The sequence below is a fragment of the Macaca fascicularis genome, chromosome 3, assembly GCF_037993035.2.
Source record: "Macaca fascicularis isolate 582-1 chromosome 3, T2T-MFA8v1.1".
In the NCBI taxonomy this organism is placed as follows: domain Eukaryota; kingdom Metazoa; phylum Chordata; class Mammalia; order Primates; family Cercopithecidae; genus Macaca; species Macaca fascicularis.
Window position 1 is genome coordinate 186,030,289 of NC_088377.1, and position 21,039 is coordinate 186,051,327.

At 47.4% G+C, this 21,039-nt stretch overlaps 1 protein-coding gene across 1 annotated transcript; it reads right to left on the minus strand.

The window, feature by feature from the left end:
- Positions 1-13,706: 13,706 nt before the first annotated feature.
- NOBOX (NOBOX oogenesis homeobox) lies at positions 13,707-20,460 on the minus strand. The gene is made up of 8 exons (XM_065541222.2): positions 20,399-20,460; positions 17,811-18,362; positions 16,979-17,085; positions 16,536-16,642; positions 16,177-16,262; positions 15,730-15,958; positions 15,061-15,365; positions 13,707-14,353 (listed from the first exon to the last, which is right to left on the minus strand). The coding sequence occupies exons 1-8, from the start codon at positions 20,433-20,435 to the stop codon at positions 14,052-14,054; spliced, it is 1,725 nt and encodes a 574-aa protein (XP_065397294.2). The 5' UTR covers positions 20,436-20,460; the 3' UTR covers positions 13,707-14,051.
- Between the last annotated feature and the right edge of the window lie 579 nt (positions 20,461-21,039).

A 21,039-nucleotide genomic window follows, 5' to 3' on the forward strand; every position in this document is an offset into this window, starting at 1 on the left:
TCCGTCTTCAAATTTCCAGAATTGAACTCAACTTCTTCAGTGATTACTGGCCATTTCTTAAAAGAGATTATGAAAACAATCATCAACCAAGACTTTTTGGACAGAACTACATTTGAAGCATGTATGAATATACAGTATTTTGTTGCTTTCTTAAGCAAAACAATGCATTGAATAGTGTCTTCAGGAGACTCAAAAATAGTTCTATTCATAGAACCTTTTCTGAATTGTAATATGCTTGAAGCTTAAAATCATATAGGTGTGTGCTCAGTTATTTTATGTGTACACTTGACCACATTGGACTTCTGTCATTTTTGCCTAAGCACACAGCTTAGAAAGCTACTTTTTAAAGTTTATTTTTACTACCAACTTGTACTTAAAGTTAACTATGACCTTTTGCTTTTAACTGTGCACTACTTGCTCTGTCTTGGCCATTTGTAGTGATTTTAATAAGATCAGCCTACAAGTATCTGGAAAGCACACAGTTTAATATGTGTTTATTTTCCCTAATTTTGTTTTTTGTCTCAAATAACTTTTATGTCCATGACAGATAAAATGAATCTGAGTTCTATGACTGATTTTGTTTTAATTTAACCCTTAGGATTGAGGTGGTTAAAAAGTCTTTTAAGGCCAGGTGTGGTGACTCACGCCTGTAATCCCAGTCCCAGCATTTTAGGAGGCTGAGGCAGGCGGATCATGAGGTCAGGAGATCAAGACCATCCTGGCTAACACAGTGAAACCCTGTCTCTACTGAAAGTACAAAAAATTAGCCAGGCATGGTGGCGGGCACCTGTAATGGCTACTCGGGAGGCTGAGGCAGGCGGATCATGAGGTCAGGAGATCAAGACCATCCTGGCTAACACAGTGAAACCCTGTCTCTACTGAAAGTACAAAAAATTAGCCAGGCATGGTGGCGGGCACCTGTAATGGCTACTCGGGAGGCTGAGGCAGGAGAATGGCGTGAACTCAGAAGGCAGAGCTTGCAGTGAGCACCCCTGCACTCCAGTCTGGGCGACAGTGTGAGACTCCGTCCCCCCAAAAACAACAACAGCAACAGCAAAATGTCTTTTAAAACCCAGATTACATTTGCTGGTTCCCCTTCCTTTGCACGTATTTACCCCCTTAAATAAATAAACTTGATTATCTTAGGGACCCCATGTTGGTCTATTCTTCCCCCGCCCGAAATGGAGTCTTGCTCTGTCACCCAAGCCGGAGTGCAGTGGAGCGATCTCGGCTCACTGCAACCTCCATCCCCCGGGTTCAAGCAATTCTTCTGCCTCAGCCTCCCGAGTAGCTGGGATTACAGGCACATGCTACTGGTAGTGCCTGGCTAATTTTTGTATTTTTAGTAGAGATGGGGTTTCACCATCCGCCGGTCTCGAACTCCTGACCTCATGATCCATCCGCCTCGACCTCCCAAAGTGCTGGGATTACAGGCGTGAGTCACTGCACCCAGCCGGGTCTATTCTTGATAGTCTGTGTGCTTTTTAAGTATTTAGTGATGTCGCCCTTATCATAAACTCCTCTTGTTTATGGGGTCAAATGAGAATTCCAGTGTTTTGGTGTACTGGCCCTTCACAGACAGTTATTCCCCAGCCATCCCCTTGAGACACATCACTGAGACTTGTGCAGGTTTGTACTTGTTTCAGACTTCTACGTAAACACTTTTTGTGGTGGTAACTCCGCTCTATCACTGACACAGTCCAGTGACCCCAGAGCCACACTGGCTGTAAACATGACTCAGAAGCTGTGTGATTACAGCACTTCCAAGCCTGTAGTTGAGGGTAATCTTCTAACTCTGGAGTCAGGTGTGTGGAAGGGCCGAAGGTTATGAGTAAATGAGCTGAAGAGAGACGGATGCCAAACTCAGTCATGATTCAAATGCACTTCTTGCTTAGATTTAGAAAACATTCTCTATGCTTACTAGTCTTTGACCCATTTTTCCAACCCGCCCATTGTAAATGAAAATCATGGAGTGGAAGTTTCCCTAGCTTCTTCCTAGGAATAGCATCCATTCACCCTGCAGTTCCCAAGGAGCGTCGCAAAAACGAGGCTGAGGGCACAGACAAAACTCTGGCAGTGAAGGTGAGTGAGTGAGGGTGTTGATTCTGGGTGGCTGTGAGTGGGGCATCTGTGTAGGAAAGGAGCCGGGTTGGTGTGCGTTACAAACTTGTCTCCGTACTGCTGGGGTGGGGGTAGCTGGTGTCTGCTGCTCCGTGAATGAGTCATGGGCTGAGGGCAGAACTTGCTCTAGGGAGGGGCTGCGTCTGGCTCACAGCATTCTGCAGAACCACCAAGGGGCAGATGAATATTTTCCAGCAGTTTACCTGAGCATTTCAGAGAGGCATCTAGCTCTGAACAATGCAGATGGAAACCCAGAAGTAGAGAGGGAGCCAGTCCACGTGGTGTGCTGAGTGAGATGGGGGCTCTGCGTCTGCACAGACCAAGGGGCTCCTGAGCACCAAGGAGAACATTCAGACTGTTGGGGAAAGGGTGGGCAAAAGCAACAGACCGTGGAATCTTGTGGGAGAGTCATAGCAGCCCAATGGGACAGACTGTAGGCTATCCCAGAAGGAGACAGTCTCAGGGAGAAAAGGGAAATGCAGAAAGCAAAGAAATGATGGGCCCTGGGTGGGACTCAGCCAGCCCGTTCTAGAGTACTTTCTTATTGAGATCAACGTGTGGTGCAAATGAGAAAATTATCCACTGCTGGATTTGAAAGAACCCTGAAAGTCTTTGTGTCTAACACCCTCACTGGTTACAATGGAGCCTGGAGAGGGGAAGTGATTTACCTAAGGCCCTACAGCCGGTTGCTTATAAATGACAGATTGGTCCAGCTCCATGTCCACCGCTAGGATGTAAGCAAGTGACCTACTGAGATTGTGCTCATCACCGAAAGGTGATGAAGGTGATTTGCCATACAATGCAAAGGTTGAGTGAACAGAAAATGCACAGGTAGAATATTTTTGAGAGAGGAGGAGGAGGTGGTGGTCAGACTTGTGGAATTGTTAATAAGCAGGTTTGGGTTACGGAATTGAGCTTAGCCAGACAACATGAGCCAGAAAACACGAACCAAGGTGGTGTTTTCAAAGCAGTTCATTGTCCTTGCACAAGCAGGGCCTTAAAGCACTGAAGAGTCCAGTATGTGTGTGTAGAGGTGGCTGCTTAGATTCAAGGAAAGAGAGTACAAACAGATCTTTGGGAGAGATGGGATTTATGCAGTAAGACTGGGCTTCCTCCCTGAAATAAAATAATACTTGTGATGGGCTCAGTAGCTTACCTCTGTAATCCCAACACTTTGGGAGGCTAAGGTGGGCAGATCCCTTGGGCCCAGGAGTTTAAGACCAGCTTGGGCAACATGGCAAAACCCCATCTCTATAAAATATTTAAAAATTAGCCAGGTGTGGTGGTACGCACCTGTAGTCCCAGCTACTGGGGAGGCTGAGGTGAGAGCTTGAGCTCAGGAGGTTGAGGCTGCAGTGAGCCATGATCACACCACTGCATTCCAGCCTGGACAACACAGCAAGACCCGGTCTCAAAAAAAGAATTAAATAAAATAATATTTGCATTAACAAATATAAGGGAAAAAAGATAAGGTGTGTTCCAGTTAAGAAACCAAGGGAAATGAATAGATATATTGAGACAGAATGTCACTCTGCTGCCCAGACTGGAGTACAGTGGCATAATGTCGGCTTACTGCAGTCTTGACTTCCTGGGCTCAAGCAATTCTCCCACCTCAGCCTCCCGGAGTAGCTGGGACTACAGGCGTGTGCCACCATGCCCAAGTAATTTTTTTGATTTCTAGTAGAGATGAGGTATTGCTAGGTCGCCCAGGCTGGTCTTGAACTCCTGAACTCAAGTGATCCTCCCACCTTGGCCTCCCAAAGTGCTGGGATTGCAGGTGTGAGCCACTGCACCTGCCAAATGTGTATTTTTTTAAGTGTTTGACAATCATCTTTGAAATATGGTTCTCAGAACATTTTTTTGTTTATCAGGTATGAAAGTATACCTGATTTCACCAATTTAAGTAATTTATAGGAAGTAATAGAAAAGTCAGACCAAAATAACAATCTGTTTTGTATGGGGCAATGAGGTGAAATAATGAAATAGTCAAATTGGAATGCTTGGAAACATTAAACGCTTGTGGTTGGTAGCTCAGATGAAGGGGCTTTTGAGAAACTGAGGATTGTATCCCTGGCAGGCTACAAGAATATGGGTTGGGGTAAGGGTGCAGGAGCTTGAGAAGGGTCACATTGGGTAGAATTATGTGGAAAGGATGACATACAAACCAGTAGAATGAAAGTGTACCAGAAAGCACCCTGGAATCTCTGTGGGTGGAAATTCCATTCCCAGATAATGAAACTGTGGCAGTAGGAATGTATGTGAGGCAACCTGCCAGGGTAATGAGATGAAGAAACAAAATGTGAAGGCTACAGAATGAAGAAGCAAGTAGGGTGCAGAAGCCACAACCCTGGGTCTGACACCAACTTCTCCCCTGGGCTTGTGGGCTTATGTATTTTGCACATCTTACTCCCAGATGCCTGGGCTCTGAAACCCAGAGTCCGTTTGACGTTCTCTCCTCCCCACCCATGTAATCAACTCATTGATTTCTTCATAACATTGATCACATTGATTGCTTTCCTATTTCCCTACTACTGTTTTGGTCTGAGTTCCTCATCCCTGGGTACTGGAATGACTTCCCCACTGGTCTATCTACTCTCAGTCTTTTCACCCACAATCTATCTGGAAGAGTGTTCCACAGTCTCAAATTTGACCTTATATTCTTTACCCCTCTCATTGTCTACCAGTTAATAAGGCTGAGCCCAACCTAGCCATCCAGCGCCCATGAGCCCCCTCTGTTTCTCACACTGCCCCTTAGGTTACACATTCACTAACCTCACTGCCTGCTCTTCTCACACATTCCAACTCCCTTTCTAGTTTTGGAACATTCAGCTTCCTGCTCTCTTTGATGACTATTCTCTCTTCCCGCTTACATATCACAATAATGTGTCTATTTCTTTTTAAATCAAACAGTACTGAGCATTTAAGTTATTTAAACACAGACCCAGGGCCTGTGGAAAGATTTGATTCTAACTCGAATCTAGCTTATACCCCACCCAATCCCAGCTTTTACCCCACCCAACCCCAGCTTTTGACCTTTAACATCGCCTTCTAAAACTATCACTAGACATTGCTTATTGCAGTCGACACCTCATGAATGGGCTTAAATCATGTCCAGAATGTATTCCTTTTGCAACTTTGGGCAAATACTTCAACCTCTCTGAGTCTCAGATTTTCACTTGTCAAATAAAGAATACCTTATAGGGTGACTGTGAAATAAAATTACCTAGCAGAGAGCCAGATACACAATGCATGCTAAATAAATAGCTAGCATCATCATTAATATTTTGCCTAAGGACCAATTTCTGGGTTAAGCTATTTCAGCTACTCACGGTCTTGTAAAACATACAAGCACACAAAATTGGCTATCGTTTATAGCCTTTTACTTGTTAAGGCTTTCAGTTTTTTCAAAGATATATTAGCATTCCCAAAGCAAGATTCTTCTCTCTGCACTTACTGAAATGGAGAATAAAAAACTAGAAGACTTCCATCTAGACTTGGTCAAGGCATTTATTTCAATTTTATTTTTTTAAAGATAATTGTAAGATAATTTTTTAAAATAGAGATGGGGGGGTCTCGCTATATTGCCCAGGCTGCTCTTGAACTCCTGGACTCAAGTCATCCTCCCACCTCGGCCTCCCAAAGTGCTGGATTACAAGCATGAACCACCACACCTGACCTTGGTTAAGGCATTTTTTAGGTAATCATTTAAACCTGTTTCTTGCTCTGTGAATTTGGATAATTGTATTTATATTTTCACACCTGTTCACCCTCCCCTCTAGGACCTATGGCCCTGTTTGGGCTTTTGATCATTTCCCAATCCAGCACCTCTCTGAGCTCTTTCTACTTGTACTCTCAGGCTGTCCCTGACCCTTATCAATGCCACTTTTTCTTCTGCCCAATGCCTCTTCCCTATGTTGTTGTTTCCATAGGAAACATAGTGAGTCTGCCTAAGACCATTTTTCTTCCTGCTACGTGCTGCGCCTGCGTGACCTTCTCGTGAACTAGTGTTCTCTACGCTGAATAGGCCTAAGAGCTGCCTTTAGTCTTTTTAGTCCTCGTCTCTGTTACAGACCATAGTTCTATATTTTTCTTACAACAAAGGTCTGTAAGTTCTACCCTATGGGGGAATATATATATGTATATACATGTATACATATGTATATACATATATACATGTATACATATACGTATATACATATATACACACATATATATGTATATATGTGTGTATATATTCCTCAAGTCTGTTCACTCTTGTCTCTTCATCCTGCCCTACTCTACACATCTCTTAGTGAGGCTATCTCAGTGGCCTTTGATTATGTCCCTACATCTTCTCTCTACATCTATCAATCTCATTCCAATTTTCCTTTTTTTTTTTTTTTTTTTTGAGACAGAGCCTAACTTTGTCACCCAGGCTGGAGTGCGGTGGCGCAATCTCAGCTCACTGCAACCTCCACCTCCTGGGTTCAAGCAATTCTCCTGCCTTAGCCTCCTGAGTAACTGGAACTATAGGCATGCGCCAGCATATCCAGCTAATTTTTGTATTTTTAGTAGAGACAGGGTTTCACCATGTTGGCCAGAATGGTCTCAATCTCTTGACCTCATGATCCACCCACCTCAGCCTCCCAAAGTGCTGAGATTACAGGCATGAGCCACCGTGCCCGGCCTGTTCAACTTTCTAAAACACAAATATGGGCAACTCATGCCCATGAGTTAAAACTGCCAGTGCAACTGTTTGCCCAAAAAAATATGCAAACACTCAGCATTGTGTGAGGCCTTCCCCGATCTCCCTCCCAGCCTCATCTGCCAGCTCAGCCCCTCCACTCAAACCCAGTCACCCTCATCCTATTACCAATCTCAGTGGTCTTAAACTGGCTATACTTTCTACCTGAAATATCCTTCTTTACCTTCTCTGCTTATCCAAATTCCACTGTTCCTTCACAAGCTAGCTCTAATGCCTTAGACCTTAAAGCTTTCTTACATGGCTTTTCCTCCATTTGAGCTCCTGCCACTCTTTGTTCTCGGGCTAGCACCTCACAGCACTGGCCCCCTATGTTGTAACTGGTCATGTGATTGTCCGGCTCCCCAGAGACAGTGGCAGTTCCCTGAAAGCTGGGACAAGATTTTGTTTATCTTTGTGCTCACCCAGTATTGTTTGTGCCCGTAAATCCCCGTCACCTGATGGAACGGATGTCTGCCCTATATCTCAAGGCTTTGTTATAAACTCAAATGAAAGGGTATTTGTGAAAGAACAGTATGAACTAAACTACAAACATAGGAATGCCGAGTCTCCCGGACTGGCCCTCTGGACTCAATATCAGCACTTGGGGGTGAATGAAGAAGATGCGTCATTCCTGGGGAAGCAGATTTGCTGTTGACTAATAAAGACCATTTAATTGGAGTGGGGCCAACAAAAGCCTAATTGTCTTTTGTAGCCTGTTTCTATTTTGTGTTCCATTTCTGCAAATAATATTTGATATAGACATTTAAAATTATTTCTAATAGGCTATCTCATAAAATTATCCAAATAACTAATATAAAAGATTCAGGGCCAGGTGAGGTGGCTCAGGCCTGTAATCCCAGAACTTTGGGAAGCCAAGGCAGGAAGATTGCTTGAGCTCAGTCTGGGTAACATAGTGAGACCCCATCTCTACAAAGTATCAAAAATTTAGCTGGGCATGGTGGTGCTTGCCTATAGTCGTAGCTAATCTCGAGGCTGAGGCGACAGGGTTGCTAGAGTTCGGGAGGTCAAGGCTGCAGTGAGCCATGATCACACCACTACACTTCAGCCTGGGTAACAGAGCGAGACCCTGTCTCAAAATAAATAAAATATTCAGCCTACAGGAACAAAAAATATAATGGGGATCAAACAGATTTTAGAACATGAAATGACTTTTTTGGACAGTTGTTGAGCCTGTATGAGAGTTCTAATGGTGAGGGGTAGGGTGGGGGGTTACTAAAATGCCAGCAATGAACCCAGGACTGCCTAGGAGTCTGAACAGCAAGAAAGTTGGGTAAAACATGGAGGCCAACTTCAGGATTATCTGTTTGAACTGGGAAATTAACATGGATGTAGATGTCCTTAGCAAAGTGCTACAACTAGGATTTGCCAGGTTTGGCAAAAAATAAATAAATAAAGATTAAAATTAAAATTAAAAATGCAAGATATCCAAATAGTGCAGGGAACATGCTTATGCTACAAAATTATTTGTTGTTTTTCTGAAAATCAAAGTTAATGGGACATCCCATATTTTATCTGGAAAACCAAGCTATAACCCAAATGACTTTAACAACTTTGAACCTGATGTTATTGACAGGATGGGGCTCTGGGGCATTTTGGAGAAAGAATTGAGGAAGATTAGCATGGACTCTTCTTGCTGTAAACAACCGAGTATTTTAGGGCCACAGTGAAACTGGTGGTAGATTGCCATCTAGTGGAAAGATATTAGTAGTGAAAGCTAAAATTGGAGGACTAGACAGATTTTTTATTTTTTTTTTTTATTTTTTTTTTTTTCTGGAGTTTGCCAGAAAGGATTCTGGTCTGGCCAACTGCAAAGTCCTGAGGTTGCACTGTTAAAGGAGGAGGACATGGGTGGTGGGGAGGGAGGGTAGGAAGCAGATGGAATAGGAGCAAGGCTGAAATGCTCTGGAGTTTTTATATAATATTAGCCATTTTTTGCAGTTTTCTTCTGCCTGCAAATCTGATCAATATGTTTTACATATTTTATAATCAAATCATTAATAAATTAGTAAACAGAATATAGGTCAGCACAGGACATTTTGGTACTCCTCTTTGAAAATACTCCATTAATGGGTACTTCTTTTTTTTGTATAGACGGTTAAACTAGCTACAAATCTTCCTAAACTGTGTTATCATCCCATACCATCCTTTACTGTCTCCCTCAAGGATTTTAGGAATAAAACTCCTGTATGATTCAATAAAATCAAAACCATATTCTCTGTATAGCACTCTGATAATATAACATTCTTGTAAACCTGAATATATAACAAATGAGATAGACTAGTTTGGAACACCTGTTGTCTTTCCTGGTTATTTTTTACCTGAGTGTTCATAAGCCATTTTTCAAGAATCTCATAGAATTCCATAAGATTTTACATTAAATTTATTGTCCTAGGCCGGGCGCGGTGGCTCAAGCCTGTAATCCCAGCACTTTGGGAGGCCGAGACGGGCGGATCACGAGGTCAGGAGATCGAGACCATCCTGGGTAACACAGTGAAACCCTGTCTCTACTAAAAATACAAAAAAAAACTTAGCCGGGCGAGGTGGCAGGCGCCTGTAGTCCCAGCTACTCGGGAGGCTGAGGCAGGAGAATGGCGTGAACCCGGGAGGCAGAGCTTGCAGTGAGCTGAGATCCGGCCACTGCACTCCAGCCTGGGTGACAGAGCGAGACTCCGTCTCAAAAAAAAAAAAAAAAAAAAAAAATTATTGTCCTTTAGTTTCGACAGATCATGCCATTGGAAATTAGGATATCTGCCTCTAGTAAGTCTTAGGAACCCTCTCTTGTCCTGTACTAGAAAGAATATAGGATGATTTAAAAGTTGTAAGGCTCCAATTTGGGTTTTTAAGTTCATCTATTTTTTTTTTTTTTTGGTCCAACTCTGCTTTTTTTTTTTTTTTTTTTTTTTTTAAAGACAGAGTCTCGCCCTGTTGCCCAGGCTGAAGGGCAATGGCATGATCTTGGCTCACTGCAACCTCTGCCTCCCGGGTTCAAGCAATTCTCCTGCCTCAGCCTCCTGAGTAGCTGTGATTACAGGTACGTGCCACCACGCCCAGCTAATTTCTGTATTTTTAGTAGAGATGGGATTTCACCATGTTGGCCAGGTGAACTCCTGATCTTGTGATCTGCCTGCCTCGGCCTCCCAAAGTGCTGGGATTACAGGCATGAGCCACCGCGCCCGGCCCAACTCTTTTAATTTCTAGAATATTTTCATTTCTTTGGGAAGATAGTCTGAAACAAAACTCAAGTGCATCTGCTGTGTCTGTATTGCATGTTGACATTATGATGTCTGCCTGCAGGAGCATATTTCTCTTTTCTCTCTCCTTCCTGTCCCAAGTTTGGTTTTATTATTATGATTGCTAGTGTTACTGTTCATATTGGTCTTCAGCATGCTCGCAGAGTGGAGTTTCTTCCAGGCTTCTCACTTTGAGATACCGTCTTTGGAATTCCAGCGTGTGCTTTCTTTTAACTTTTGCATTTTTTCAACCTTTTCAAGATCCAAGCTTGCCTGTGTAGCCACATTGTCACCTTTTGGATGACTTCCTTTGTCGCTGGTTGTAATGATGAGTGATTATATCTTTAGAATTTTGTTTCTGATAGTTCCACATCACTTTGAGCCATCCTCAGGTGGAAGAATATTGCGCTCAATATTGGGCTAAAATTAACAAAATGAAACTGAACAAGCCATATAAGTCTCTGTATATTTAGATTAGAAATGTCAATTCTCCAAGTGCAAAATAAGGAGGGTGCACTGCCTTTAAAACAGCTTCTATTTAAATGACCTAGAGGTCATAGTTTTGGACCAAGAATATGAACCAGCTGCACAAAAATGCTAATCTGTTTTTAATAGAGACACCATTTGTAGAGTATCCTATTTAATGGAGATGACAGCTGTACTAAAGTGTTGACCAGACCACAGTCAAAGTAGACTTCATTTCCGACACCACTCCTAAAAGGAACATGGGCAAACTCACATTTATTTGAAAAGAGGTGTCCAGGGTGGCAAAGAGCCTGGAGCCCGAGCCCCATGAGGGCTAGCAGACAGAGCTCCCACCATCGCCTGTAGAAGGCAAAGCTTTTGTAATAGGAATGATATACAGTCCCTTAGATTTGTGATTTATTTTTTGTAGCTCTTGGAAAACAAAACCCAGATCCATCAAACAAGATATTGGTTTATTTCTAGTAGAACAATTTTATAATAAAGCTGTTCAAAAATTCCACAGGCTCTTGTGTAAGGCAGTTAGCCCCAAGCCCCAGACCCTCCAGTGGGAAAACGATACTGAATGGTGCCCCATCAACGGTGGCTAGAAGAGGTTCCTGCAAGTCAGGAGCTTGGGTTTTTTCTTTCACCCCTAAGTTACTGTGCTTCTAAGATGTTTTACCATTTTCTCTTTGTTTAGTGTTTGTTTTTAATTCTCGGCTAACTCATTTTATTTTTGGTATACTATTAGATCAATACTTTCTATCCAAGAGTTGCATGTAAGGACAGATATCAAAGTTGATTTCCCTTCACTTGGTGTTAGATGCTGTATTTGCTCCATGCAGAGGTGCTACTAATCATTGAATAGCGGGAGCACGAACCAATGGAGATCTGGAGGAGAAAATATCCAGCCACCCTGTAGGCTTTGAAAGCAACAGAACGCACTGGGGGTTAATGGAAAGAGCAGTTACAGTCTTCCATCTGTTTTCCCCTATGTCTGTTTTTAGGCTGTTCGTTTCATGAGCCTCATGAGACAGAATGTGAAAATAAATAGAGATATATAAATACATACTTTAAAAAACTCAGTTATCAGTTATGCATCATAAAACCTTTCATAATTTAACAAATACATATCCTAATCCCTAAATTAAGGATACTGAAACCTGGCTATTACAATCTCCATCACATACCAGCCAAGTCGACCCTCTGGTTTTCTCCTGACTTCTGCCCCTCTGGTGGATTTCTGCATCCTCTAAGACATTTTCTCATTGGCTTGCACTTACCTATTGCTTTAATCCATCTCTCTAATCCCTAAACACTCCTCTTCTTTATTACTCTTCTTTATTAGGAGAACATTGATCTTTATAACTATTTACTGACTTTCCCCCTTTTCATATTCATCTTCCTGTCCCTTCAGCTTTCTCTGCCTTTTTTTTTTTTTTTTTTTTTTTTTTTTTTTTTTTTTGAGATGGAATCTAGCTCTGTCTCCCAGGCTGGAGAGCAAGTGGCACGATCTCAACTCACTGCAAGCTCCACCTCCTGGGTTTACGCCATTCTCCTGCCTCAGCCTCCCGAGTAGCTGGGACTACAGGCGCACACCACCATGCCTGGCTTTTTTTTTTTTTTTTTTTTTTTTTTTTTTTTTAGTAGAGACGGGGTTTCACCATGTTAACCAGGATCGTCTTGATCTCCTGACCTCATGATCCGCCCTTCTCGGCCTCCCAAAGTGCTGGGATTACAGGTGTGAGCCACCCGCGCCCGGCCTTTCGCTGCTCTTTTTGAATTCCACTTCCTGATTCATGTGTCATCTCCTGTCTCTCCCAACCCCTGGCCTTTTTCCTTTGTTCCCCTCCTAACCTGTTCTTTCCCACTTTAGACCCTTCAGGTCCCTTTCCTCTAGTCTCCAGATCTGTGCCTTACCTTTTCTCCTCTGTTTAAATGTATTTTAGGATAGATTTTCTTCTGTGGTTATCTTTCTTTCATCACCCAGTCAACGTTTTGCTACTTCTTAGACCTACTGTCTTCACCCTTTATTCATCTTTCTGGTCCTTTTCAGTCCCATCTCTCCCATCTCCCAGGCACCACCCATTTCTCTTTTTATACAAATTGGTTGTGTACCCTCCTTCTCATGCTCCCTTTAGCCCTTAACATCCTAAAGCAGGATCTCAAGCATAGAACCAATAAGGTCTAACTGATGTTTCTTCCTTCATTGCCTAATTTGTCATTTGCCTAATTTGACTCACCACCAGAGGACAGAAGGAAGCTATTCAAGTTCAATGTGGATGCAGAATCACTCTGTGCAATGGAACGGGAGGCTAGTACATCCTCACTCAGTGTCCATTCCTTCCTGAGCTCCTGACCCCTCATGCAGACATCTAGGGAGCATTCTCCATCTTTGGTTGTCTCTTGTTCCCTCCTCTTCCCACATCTCAACCTATAACCAAACCTCCCTAGATTAGCACCCAACCTCAAATGGTAATCATCAACAAATGCAGGAGGTAAAATTGCAGTCTATGGGGGAGAGTTAAGCATGAAATGGTTGGTGATCATTTTAGGGGGGTGATCTCTCAAGGCGCTTAGCGAAGTGTCTTTTGGTGCCTCTGCAGGCTGGGGTGGGAGAGACAGAAAAGATTGTGGACCCTTCATTCTGGCCCAGTAAGGTCTGGGCCATTACAGTCTGGGGATGCTGTCATGTCCTCCTGTGCGGGAGAGAACTGTCTACTTGCTGTCCTCGGAGTGCTCCTTGGGCCCCCCTCAACACACACACTCAAAAGAGCTGTGGGAAAGTAAGTCATCGTTCACAATCCTAGAGAAGTGACCTCACATATTCTCAGGCTTCTCTTGTGATCCTGTCCCTACAGGGCCCAACTTCCAGAGAAAGGCCCAGACTCAGATTTGCTCAGGGTCAGTCATGGGTTTGGGAATAGAATATGGTTACATGTTGGGACTGAAGGAAAAGCCCCAGATGCCCAGTTCCTTCTTCAGTGGGAGAGACGGGCCCAGGGAAGAGGCCCTCCATGTGGTCCTGCCCAGTGGTGCCCACCTGAGAATGGCATCCAATAACTGCTCAGCCAAGTGGAATAAAAGGAAGAAAATGGAGCTCTTCATTAGTGTGAGCGTGGAGACACATCACTGAGACACATAACCACAGAGAAAACCCCAGGACGGACTAGTTTACTGCTTACGGTGGACACTCCAGCTCATTTGTCAAGCAAGGGTAGGAAACAAACAAAAACACCTGATACAACATTCAGAAGTAACACAGGCCACCTGCTTCCTTCAGGACCCCCACACGGAGTGTGAAGAAAAGGGAAGGGCCAGCCCTCTTTCTTCCTTCTCATATCAGCAAGACGAGCCTACACAGGGGAAACATCTGACTGTCCCCTCAGTCTACAGAGTCCACACTCTTTCCCAAACCTCCAACCCCTGTCCTCTCAGCGGGCCTAATCCTGTCCCACCAAGCAGCCTCTTTTCACTCTTTGACCCCCCAACTAGGGGACATGGCTATTCTTGTCATCCCCTCTGGCCTCCTCCAGCGCTGAGGGCTGATCCAGGGAAGCAGCTGGCGGTTCCTCTTTTGCCTTGCTGAGTAAGAGCCCAGTCCCTGGTCTGGCCCCTTCAGGCAGCCAGGAGAGAGCTGATGAAGGCTGCCTGCCCAGAGCCTGGGTGCAGGGAGCTGGAAATAGATCAGGAAAGTAGCCATCCCCTCCTGGGGGATGCCCTGGAGCTTGCGGGCAGAACGGACCAGGGAAGGGCAGCTCTGGCAAACAGGGGTCACTCCAGGAGGCTGTGCCTGTGGGTCAGAGGGTGTAGGATTACCAGACAGGACCGACAGTATCAACTATCATTAACTGTGTTCTACAACAGATCCCCCCGTGCCCCAACACACACAGACGCAGCTTAGGACCTCAGTGCAAGTCTTCCACCCTTAGGACACAGGCTCCAGGACTCAAGGTCCTGTGGTATAGTAACATTGACACAAAGCGAACCATGGATCAGGCCAATGCTATTTCATACACGCAACAAGGAGACCAGGAACCACCTGATCTTTTCTCCCCTTCTGCTGGAATCTAGTTTTAATATGATAGATGTTTCTGGGATTTCAGAGGTCCGAGTAGCCCAGCAGAATATTAGCTGCCATCTACTCTAAGCCAAGTATTTTCACTCCTGTTGTTTATAATCCTCACCAAATCCCTCCCTGACATAGAACTGTGAGTCCCATTTCAGAGTCCCAGAAACTGAGACTCAGGAGAGCTAGTAACTGGCTGAGCTGGATTTCAAACCTGTTTTCCTAATGCCAGACACTCCAGAGTTCTCTGCTAGCTCTCCCTGTGCTCTGCAGCCTCTGCAGAATTCGAGGGAGAAGAGCTTCATAAACCGAAGGTTTTATTCACCACGCATGACCTGCCTCAGTCTACCCTCCAGATAACGTGGCTCTTTGTCCCCTCCCACCCACCTTCCTCAATCCCAAGGGGACCTTCTCTCCCAGCCCCAACTCACCCATATTCCCAGCAGGGGGCTGCATCAGGATCTGCCCTGAGGAGGCACCTGGGCAATAGCCCTGTGACGTGCCCCCGCTGGGGCCACAGGGAAATGTAAACAGAGAGTCTTCGGGCGGTGGAAGTGTCAGCGAACTGGGCATGGAGAAGGGGAAAGTGGGGAGGTAGGGAAACTTGGGCTGAGGGGACTGGAAAAGTGGGGGCTGTGGAGCCTGGGAGAACTGGAAGGGTCCTGGCTGGTTGCTCTGTTGGTAATCCTGGGGCTCCAGCTCTTCCAAATATGAACAGTGGGGTGGCAGGGTGATGCTGCAAGGACAGGGGAACAGCTGGTGAGGTGCAGGGGTGGAGGAGCTCCCCATTCCTACTACAGTAGCTGAGTCCCTTCCTCTCAACTCCTTCTCATCTCCATGGTGACCCCAGCCTTGCAAGGCTGCTGCAGCTGCCTCTTCTCCTGCCTCCTGCTCCTAGCATCTTGCCCTTGTTTCTGCTCTATTGCTGTGATCCCCTAGGCCATTCCCCAGATCCCCTTATCTCTTTCATCCCCAACTCCTGTACTACTCTGTGCTCCCCTCAGTTAACCCTCTTCTCTCTCAGGGTCTATCTTCTCTCCATGTACACCCCCACCCCCGCCCAGATAACTCGACTGACCTACCCCCCGTAGGTTCCTTACCTTGTCCCCCAGGACCCACAGGGGCCATCCTTGTTGCTGCTGTCACTGCCAGCAATGTCCATCAGCAGTGGCATCAGTTGGGGTGTGTGGACAGGGCCAAGGGGGAAAGGAAGGTCGGCCCTTCGCACAGGTGGGGGGCTGAAGAGTGGGGGGGTCACCACCCTCTGAGCACCCTCACTGTGTTGGGTGGGGGCCAAAGTCTGGTCAGAAGTCAGCAGCATGGGGGGCTCTAGGAGCAGAAAGCAAAGAGGGGCTATAAAGGTAAGGGAAATGGGAGGCATGTTTGGCATTGCTGAATGGTAGACACAAGACATGCCAGGTCCCCCTGAATAGGCCCTGCTGGCCGAAACACTGGAGGACTCCGGTCACTCCCACCTCCATCAAACAAGGTCCATCTTCACTATCTTTAGTTGCCATTTTCCCCCAGCTCTGAAGGTGGGAGCTCACCTGGAAAGGTATCCAGAGGGGACTCCTGAGGGAAAGGGTCAGGCTTTGGCTCCATGGGCACAGCAGGTAGGAGCTCAGCTGCAGAGCTGGAGGCAGGAAGAATGAAGACTGTAGCTTTGGTGGTCTCTGGATTTGCCCAGGCGATCATTGCCAGGAGAGACACCAATTCCTAAACTCTGCCTCCTACAGAGCATTGGCAACTTCCCAATCCCATGGCAGCCAAAATCCCTGTAAATCTTAGCTGGCAACCCCAGGACTCATGCCTAGCCTTCCAATGCTCTCCTTCTAGACCCTCAGGATCCCAGCTTGGACCCCACTTCTACCCACAGGGATGATACAGAAAGAGGAGGAATTCTGACCTGCACTGACTGCTGGCAGGGCCAGGGGCTGCAGCATTGTCCTTGTTTTCTTTCCCATTCAGTTTCTCCATTTTTCGCCACTTGGCCCGGCGATTCTGGAACCACACCTACGGGGGAAAGGTGCTTGAAGAACTGGAGAAGAGGGGCAGAGACTCAGGCTTAGGTCCTGTCTGTTGCACAAGGAGCTACGGGACTTTGGAAGGTCACTCCAGCACTCTGCTTCTGAGGCCTCTGTCAGGCTGGTTTTATCAAAAGTCTGCAGTGCCTTCTCCTAATGCTCTCAGGCTGTGGCACTCTGGAAACAGTCAGGGACACAGCCACTTCTGAAGCCTCAATTCAGCTTCTACCCAGGCTGCCCCTAAGCACTCACTCTGCAATTCAAGAGTTTCAATGGTGGGCCCTCCACCAATCCACTCTGCCACCAGGGAGCCGGCCCCCTTTACCATGATGCGCTGGGGAGTCACCCCCACCGTCTGGGCAATCTCTCGGCGTTTATCACTGTCAGGATAGTGGTCTTCTTGGAATATCCTCTCTAGCTCCTCCAGCTGATCTGAAAGAAGAAGAAACTTGTGTGAAGAGGACAAATGCCAGTGACAGGCAGGCAAAGAGAAAGAGAGATGCTCACCAAGTATCTCTAACAGATGGGGCCACTGCCCCTAACCCAACACTTTCCCAAAGCCTTTTTCCTATTGGGCTGGGCCTTCTCACTCTTGGGTGCTATAGCCGAGAGCGGTATGTTTACCTTCCTTACTTTTCTACCCTGGTCATTTTCTGTTTTTCTTTTTTAGATGGAGTCTCACTCTGTCGCCCAGGCTGGAGTGCAGTGGCGCAATCTCACCTCATTGCAACCTCTGCCTCCCGGGTTTAAGCGATTCCCTTGCTTCAACCTACCAAAGAGCTGGGATTACAGGCACAGGCCACCACATCTGGCTAATGTTTGTATTTTTAGTAGAGGCAGGGTTTCACCATGATGGCCAGGCTGGTCTCCAACTCCTGAATTCAGGTAATCCACCTGCCTCGGCCTCCCAAACTGCTGGGATTACAGGCATGAGCCACTGTGCCCAGCTCCAACCTCATTTTCTGATGTGATAACCCAACCTTCCCTCTGAGGGTCAGAGATAGTGGCACTACCACGGCCCAAGAGAGAATCCGGGACGAAGTGACGTACAAACTAACCACATCCCTCGGGTCTCCTGGGGGTAGATTCTTCGCACAGCCCCACTTTTTCCCAGGATGATCCCAGATCTCTTCAGTTTCCTCTCTTTAGGGACTTACCTGAGCGGTATAGGGTTCGTGTCTTTTTCTTAAGTTGGCAAGTCACTTCCGGGGGCCCCTGCTTCTGGTCTCTGTTTTGGTTGCTCTGTGCCAATGTACTGAGGAGATTGGCCAGGTGGCAGGGCCCCCGGCCTGACCCACAGGGCACTGGGTTGTGTGTGGTACGGGCTGAGTTAGGGGCACCAGGAGATGATGTTGGGGCCAATCCCGTGGCATTAGGCTTTTTCTGCTTCCCAGGGGCTGGAGAATAGGACCTCTTTCCTGTCTTCACCTCGCCCACCGGGAGGGAGCAATCTTCCCCCGGCGCCTGGGGCCTGGAGCGGGCTACTGTTCTGTCTTTGTGGAGAGCCCTGGAGCGGGGGGGCGGGCACGGTCTCCCAGCATCAGCCCCAGTGGCTTCTCCAGAGACTGCTGGCGGCTTCTTCTCTCCTGAGATGGTGCAGGAGGGTGGCGGTTCCTCACTCTGAGTGTCCTGAGCATGAGGGGCTGAGCCCCGGAGCAGTTCCTCCTCCCGGGGTCTGGCAGCCAGGGCCTTCTCTGCAGCTTCCTGGCCTGTGGGGAGCCAACATCCACTGACCTTAGCATCAGGGAGAAGGAAGAACTGGCCAAGAGGAAATGTTGCTTCCTGCTCTGCAAACGGTTTGATCTTAAGCTTTAATTTGTCTACCTATCAAATGGGGTAATAATTCCACACTTACCTTCCTAGCTTGACTCTTGTGAGGATTAAATCAGATAACCCAACTTCTTTCAAAAATCTAGACAAATGCATGCAATTCTGAGAAGGCCTTAGTTCATGGTATCTCCTAATTTGGGAGTGTTCACTCCCTGTGAGTTCCCTTTTTCCCAGACACCAGGGGTATGAGTTTGAGGGACTGTTCAGGTATCTCCAAGGGATCATGTTGGGGCTAGGGGTGGACCAGGAAGACAAAGAGAAACAGATTGACAGGGATCCTGCTTCTCCCAAGGCGAGATGCTATTCCTGCTGCATCATTATTAACACAGGCATTATTGCTTGGAAATGGGACAAGGCAGGATTCGATCATCTCCAGCAGCTGAGGCAAGAACATCAAAAGAGATAACAGGGACAACCACGGAACTCTGTCTCTGCCAACCCTACTCAGCCCCATACAGGCCCCCCCACCAACCACCACCCAGCATGTCCATTTCCTCCCGCTCCCTGCAAAGCAGAATCTCAGTCTCTGGTCAACCTCTTTTTCGAGTAAGGAAACCCAGCTAGAACTAAAAACCCTACCACTTATCCCTAAAGCTTGGCTTCCTTTCTTTGAGCTGACTGATGCATCGGGAGCTTACCATGTTCCAGGCATGGCACTAAGCACCTTTCAAAGATTAGCACAGTGCATATTTAACCTCTGCGAGAACGGCACTGCTAATATTCCCTTCTAACAGATGAAGGAATGAGGATGACACAGCAATGTGTCCAAGATCACACAGCACCCTGAGCACATACTCTGTGTACTTAATCACGACATGGAGTCCTTCCTGGGGCCATCAAATGGTCCCCCCACTTTCACCTCCCAACTGACTCATAACCCCAAGAACCCTGAGCTCAGGGAGCTGCTTTATCATTTCCAACTAAATTGGAACATTTGTAATGAATGCTTAGTAACGACTAAGCTATTGTTACATTAATGAAAATTGCATGAGATAGGTCTTAAGGAATAACTTTTTTGTTGTTGTTGTTGGTTTGTTTTGTTTTGCTTTGTTTTTTTGAGATGGAGTCTCACTCTGTCACCCAGGCTGGAGTGCAATGGTGAGATTCTGGCTCACTGCAAACTTGGCCCCCTGGGTTCAAGCGATTCTCGTGCCTCTGGCTCCCGAGTAGCCGGGATTACTGGTGTGTGCCACCACACCCAGCTAATTTTTGTATTTTTAGTAGAGATGGGGTTTTGCCATGTTGGCCAGGCTGGTCTCCAACTCCTGACCTCAGGTAATCCACCAGCCTCGGCCTCCCAAAGTGCTGGGATTACAAGCATGAGCCACCGCGCCTGGCTGTAGGAATGACTTTCTAAGAGAGTGTCAAGGAAGAAGGTCATGGTCAAGGGTGCCGTTCCAAGTCCCTTCCTAGGACACAGGCTGGACCCGACTTGCATGAGAGGGTCTGGGCTGGTGAAGAGGACGAGCAGGCCTCTATGGAGAGAAGGGACAAAGCTGGCTGGTGGTGTGGGGAAGCAGGGACAAATTTGTTTTACAGCATTTTAGGAAAGCTTGTACTGTAGCAAAAAGCCTGGTACCCAGCACTGTGGGTGCTCGGTAAGCACTTGTCCTATGGGAGTGATGTGCCCTTGTAAGAAGGGGACGGGTGTCAGGCCCCAGACTGGAAGGGTCCTGGGGCTCCCAGGGTTCTCTCCCCAGGGCGTTGGGAGATTGGAGGCGGGGGGATGGGTTGCAAACCCAAAGCTCAGGGGCAGTGAGGTCGGCCTCCTCCCACCCTACCCCACCGACTCCACCCGGCCCTCGGCCTACTGAAGCTCTTAGGTCGGCTAACACTGAACTGGTGATCACAGGCCTCCCCCCTCCCACAGCCCCCAAAGCCTGACCCCCTCGCAGGACAGGGTCTCCACACTCACCCCGCGGTCCCTGGCAGGCATCCTCTGTGGGTTCCATGGCCTGGACTCCCGCCGCCGCGGCCGGCCGTGATGCACAGGCGCGGCCTAATGAAGCCTCACCGGGCGGGCAGGTGTGCAGCCCGCACGGGCCGGGCCGGGCCGGGGGAGCCGCAGCCCGAGGCTGCTCCCCCTCACCCCCACCCCCAGGGCGAGGCCGGCCCGGGAGGCTCGGCTGGGGCAGCTGCGAGGGCGGGGAGGACCCGGGCCTAGGCGCCGCCTGCTCGGCTCCCCCGAGCCAGGAGCCCAGGCCCAGGTGCGGATCTCCTCCAGCCGGCCCCTCCCGCGGCGGGGCTGTAGGGCGAGGCTGGGGCGAGGGACGGGAGCGAGGCTACCCGGTGGTCTTCAGGGGGCTGGGCCCAGCCGTGGGGCTCACCCACACCCTAGGGAGGACTCAGTCCTGGATCGTGGCCAAAGCGCTTCCCTGTGGACTGCGGAAGGCGATTTCTAGAGCCACTCCTCAAAGGGAAAGCGCTGGGTTGCCCAAATCCCATGGTAGGGCCCCTCCAAGCCTCAGTATTAAAGAGTTCAAAGTCCCCTTCCTGATTTTGTTTGTTTTTGGTTTTGAGACGGAGTCTCGCTCTGTCGCCCAGGCTGGAGTGCAG